At 36.9% G+C, this 5,311-nt stretch overlaps 1 protein-coding gene across 1 annotated transcript; it reads left to right on the top strand.

Moving 5' to 3' along the window:
- The first annotated feature begins 405 nt into the window (after positions 1-405).
- LOC133185039 (dimethylaniline monooxygenase [N-oxide-forming] 2-like) lies at positions 406-3,432 on the top strand. The gene is made up of 2 exons (XM_061320101.1): positions 406-1,032; positions 2,455-3,432. The coding sequence occupies exons 1-2, from the start codon at positions 406-408 to the stop codon at positions 3,430-3,432; spliced, it is 1,605 nt and encodes a 534-aa protein (XP_061176085.1).
- Positions 3,433-5,311: the final 1,879 nt, after the last annotated feature.

Below are 5,311 nucleotides of genomic sequence, written 5' to 3'. Positions count from 1 at the left end.
AGTATAACGAAAATTGGCATTGTCTACGAACTTTGCGAACAACCCTCGTACTAAATTAACTTAAAATTCTTTTGCATAGTTGAATGTAAAATATACAGGCAGTAGACAACGCATATAATTTAAAATTCAAAAGCAAAATTGGATATTTAAAAGATGCATTAGCCTTAAAAGAAAAGGAAAACTCAATTCAAACATTATCAAATTTTATTTCTTGACGATTTATTGTCCAGAAAAATTACTTTACAAATACATAACTTGCTCAAAATTGCTCAAAGAATGGACAGTAAAAAAAGATTTACGGCATTTGTATATGTGGTAAATGGAATACACATGAACTAAATGCAAACACGTCTTAAGGACTTGAAATTAGAAATTTTGATTCAAATACACTTTCCTGTTCCTCAGATGAATAAAACAGTGTGCATTGTGGGGGCTGGCGTGTCGGGTTTGACATCAATAAAGAGTTGTCTTGAAGAAGGACTTCTTCCAGTTTGTTTTGAGAAGGACACCGACATTGGGGGACTCTGGAATTACAAGGACACCCCCAAAGATGGTGACCCCAGTCTATACAAGTCTTGCAGCGCAAACACCACCAAAGAGACTATGTGTTTTAGTGACTTTCCAGTCCCTCGGGAGTTTCCTAATTTCATGAATCATGTTTACTTCAAGAAATACCTTGACTTGTACGCTGAGAAGTTTGATTTAAGGAAGTACATTAAATTTCAACATTCCATTGAAAGAATACAGAAAGCGGAAGATTTCTTCGAATATGGTGACTGGTTGATTACGAGCATTAATCTTCGAACGGGTAAAAAAGAAACCACTAGGATGAACTTTGTCTTAGCTTGTAATGGACATTTACATGAACCAAATATTCCAAAATTCCCTGGCCTGGATAGATTCAAGGGAAAAGTTATCCATACACATGATTATAAGGATTTCTACGGATACGAAGGAAAACGGATATTACTAATCGGAAATGGGAATTCTGGTATGGATGTTGCGTCAGAACTTAGTCTTCACGCAAAACATGTAAGATACTAGATTTAGTAAACATATAGAGGGATTATCATATGAAGCATTTTCTGAATTGATTCTGTATTCCCGCGATACCAGGATAGCGTATTGTTACCAGTGAATTAAGGAATGAATTAAATAGCTACCAAATTAATACGGTATAAAGGATGGGGCAGTTTAGGCGATAAAAAGGGTAAACTGCATGTTTCAACCCAGTTTATATCGTATAAATTGGGTAGCTATTAAATTCATTCTTTATAATTTAATTTACATTCATTTAATGCAAGTGATTAAGACGACTGTCTTTCAAAATGACTTGAAGATATATAAAATTTAAATGTAACGTCAGGCGGATCGATTCCTTTTTGACGCAAGTGATTGTGACGTAGGCAACACAGTTTATACGATATTATACAATTATGGACTCTTTCGGTGGTGAATATGGTTTATTAAAAAAGAAATAAAAATATCAATATTGACCGAGGCGAAGCCGAGGTCAATATTGATATTTTTCTGGTGAATAACAAACCATATTCACCACCGAAAGAGTCCATAATTGTTTTATTATATAGTCAGGAGATTTGAGTGAATGAGACATTGAAGGCGGCATGACGACTCCATTTTCATTATCGAACTTCTGTCGTAGAAAAATTTTAAAAAAATGTCCAGATTATAACTTATAACTTCCGTGTTTTCCTATAATTGCTGTGTGTAAGACATCGAAATGTTTGGAAAATAGTCCTACGAGAAATTTGCCTTAAAGTTTTCCTGCTCAGATATACATCATATACAGCTGGCTCCGGCCGTTGCAACCATTGTTTTCAACGTTGTTTTAGGTATTGATTGTGACGTCACAATGCCGCTGCACGTGCACTGACCCTCCGATGAATACGGCTTCAAATCCAGTGAATATGTAGTATTATGAACTGTTTGCGTTTGTATAGATTATATAGGGACTATCTATGGACTATATAATAAAAAGTATTTTTTATCCAACTAAATGGCGCGTTACAACCTGAATTTAATTATTACTGAAATGCTTATTTCAGCGAAAGATTTCTATTTGTGAAAAATGTCCAAACGTGTTAATTTCCACGCACGTTTACAGTTTGTAATCCTTACAAGCACGTGTACATTTATTATGAAGTGCACATTTATACGGGCTCCTATACCGTATGCGATTTAACTTTTCGAATCTCTAACGAGCATCGAAATAAGAAATAGAAGTAAAGATACATTTTTAAAGAAATACATCTGCATTCCGTATACAGTATCTTTTTTTCTAACGTTTGATTGATGAAATACAGGTACATGTAACTGCATATGCATGTAGTTGACCGTATCCCTAATTTTGTAATGTTTTCATTATATTTCATATTTTCTCCTGGACCATTATTCATTATCCATTGATTCATTATACTTCATATTTTCTTTCAGTTGTACATGTCCACGAGAAAGGGGTTTCACATAATCCAAAGAACCTCTAATGAGGGTCGTCCGTTTGATCATATCCTTTTTTGTCGCTTCAGACAGGACATACCCTGGTCTCTGATGCGCCCGTTCATGTACCACAGAATTTACGACAGATATAACCATGACAAGTACGGGCTGTCTCCAAACCTGAGGTACAATGGCGGAACGGTTTCCATTACCGATGAACTTCCAAATCGGATCATCTATGGTAAAATTACAATGAAAACTGGTATTGAACGATTCACAGAGAACGGTGCGATTTTCATTGATGGCACAGAGCTCAAGGATATTGATGTAATAGTTCTTGCAACAGGATATAAGTACAGCTATGATTTCTTAGAAGAAGGTGTTATTCAACTCGATTATTCGTTCCCATATCTGTACGATTTAGTGTGGCCTGTGGATCTTCAACCAGCGACTTTGGCTGTCATTGGGCTCGTTCAACCGTTTGGTCCGGTTCCTCCGATAGTAGAAATGCAGGCTCGATGGGCCACGCGCATTTTTGCTGAAAAATGTCAGCTTCCTTCTGTGGCTAAACGGGTAGCAAAAGTAGATCAGAAGTATGTCTTATCAAAGAGACGCTTTGGTATCGAGTCATCACGATACACAATCATCGTTGACTACATACCATATATGGATAAAATTGCTGGATGCATCGGATGCAAACCTCCCCTATGGCGACTCTTTTTCTCCGACAACGCCCTCTGGAGGAAGATTTATTTTGGGGGAACAACCCCTCCGCAATGGCGCTTGCATGGTCCAGGAAAGTGGGAAGGAGCTCAGGATGCGATACTACGAGTGGAGGAAAACACCTGGTATCCGTTACGAACGCGCCAAGCTGGGACGAATAGCAAGGAGGGGATCTATGAGGGGTGGATAAATCTGTTGAAGAAGCTGATATTGGGACTTTTGCTCTTGATCTTTGTGAAATATATTGTCTAATGGCCACGTGTCTTTCCAACAAAAAACAAAGATCTTTTCCACTGGTACCTGCATAAAATTTGCAGTAAACAGATATTTTGTTTCATTTATATGTGTAAGATATAAAAGCAACATTTTTAGTCCTTAATTTAGATTTGCTTGTTCTTCTCTCTTGTTTCCTAATATTGTTTCGACGTTTTGTTTTGCAAACTGATTTCTGCGTCCATAATTTCTCCTATTTTTTATAAAACACTCAAATCTTGTTAATCAATGATTTTTTTTAAAATTGATATCATTAGAAGGAAGAGTTATCTTTTTATTATATCTTCATATTAGTCTTCTCAAGACTGTCATTCTTCAGCTGCTATATAGGGCCCAGCTGTTCAGAGTTCAATGTATTACGCTTCACGGAGTTTATCTGAACCGACGTCTCTTTTATTGTCATTATATTAGACTTAAGCGCGACAAAAATAACTTCTGTATGCCTCTGCCACGTCAGTTAGGAAAGATATTCGATACCAATTGCATTACAATTGCATTACAAAGAAAAAAACTCAAATGCACGTGAAGTGACCTAAAACGTATACAAAATGACAATGAAAGATGTTTTTGCACTACACACAGCAGCTACCAGGTTAAAGCTGTCAGGTGTTACGAATGCGAAGGTTTTATTTACCTCAGTACTGGTATAAGAGATAGGAAAACTAATATTGCGTATGCTTATTTGCGAGTCGTGTTTAGCTTAAAATACCGTTGTCCAGTTCTACTGAGCAGTGTACTACCGGCCATGTCCGACTCGTTCCCCTTCATTTTCTAACCATTTCTACCAAACAGTTCGGAGGCAATGTCCATATCTGTTTGGTTACTGTTTTGATTATTGTTGTTCCATATTGATCACTTCCACTGTTGGTACTTCCACTGTCGTTACTTTGGACATTTATATGTTTTTGGGAAGAGCCCTAGAATTAAGCTTTAATACTTCTGGCCCACACTGCTACTCATTTCCATGTCAACATTCCCTCGTACCCGTTCAACGTCATATCTTTTTAGACAAAAAAAAAACAAAACAAAACAAAAAAAAAAAAAACAAAAACAAAAACAAAAAAAACAAAACAAAACAAAACAAACAAAAAAAGTCATAGTGTCGTTTATTAAATTTTAACTTAATTTTAATTTTAAAAGTTGAAAAAGATTAAATAATTTGTCACACCCTTTTGTCTTTTGACGTCTTGTTTCTTTTTGTTTGGTACGTCATTAAGCTACTCAGGTAAACTACTGTTATCTGTTTTCACCCGGCGTAGAGCGACGTGCGTTTTGCCTCGTTCGTTAACTTTTGAACATTTTCAGTCTTTTCTCTTGAACTACACAACCAATGTCAAGAAATTTTATCATATAGCATCAATGGGTGAAGGGAATAAAAAATTTTGAGTTTCATTATTCCCCATCCCCGGGGGGGGGGCTTTATCATTGATTGATTGTTTGACGTCGAGTCGGCAATATTTCAGCGATATTTTGGCGGATAATTTAGTTTATATAACCGGTTATTGAAAGGTTTCGGTTTCTCTGTCGGTCCCAAGTGCGCCTACTCTTTTCCACATCCAGAGAAACGATCTTTTACGTGCCAAGGGGGTTGTAATCCTTGACACTGGCCACCATTTAATTTTCCATCCGACGTAATTAAATTTTGAAATATGTTTGTTTGTTTGTTGTTTAACGTCCCTCTCGAGAATTTTTCACTCGTATGGAGAGGCCACCACTTGCCGGTTGAGAACTATAAAGTTTGACCTATACTCGGCACTCAGGATCATTGAGCAGTGAGGGATCTTTTTTCGTTCCAGCACCTACTGCGACACGGGTTCTTGGTTTAGACAGTCTTGTCCGAAGTACCGGTCTCCACGTC

The sequence above is a fragment of the Saccostrea echinata genome, unplaced genomic scaffold (assembly GCF_033153115.1).
Source record: "Saccostrea echinata isolate AGI-Se365-2 ecotype Australia unplaced genomic scaffold, CSIRO_AGI_Sech_v1 ptg000012l, whole genome shotgun sequence".
NCBI lineage: Eukaryota > Metazoa > Mollusca > Bivalvia > Ostreida > Ostreidae > Saccostrea > Saccostrea echinata.
Note: the sequence above shows the minus strand (reverse complement) of the source record. Positions and strands in the feature narration are given on the sequence as shown.

Bases quoted from the DNA above. Each gene is read 5' to 3' on its own strand.
- LOC133185039 (XM_061320101.1), top strand. From the start codon at position 406: ATGAATAAAACAGTGTGCATTGTGGGGGCTGGCGTGTCGGGTTTGACA. The intron at 1,033-2,454 runs GTAAGATACTAG...ATTTTCTTTCAG, and splicing joins TTAGTCTTCACGCAAAACAT to TTGTACATGTCCACGAGAAA.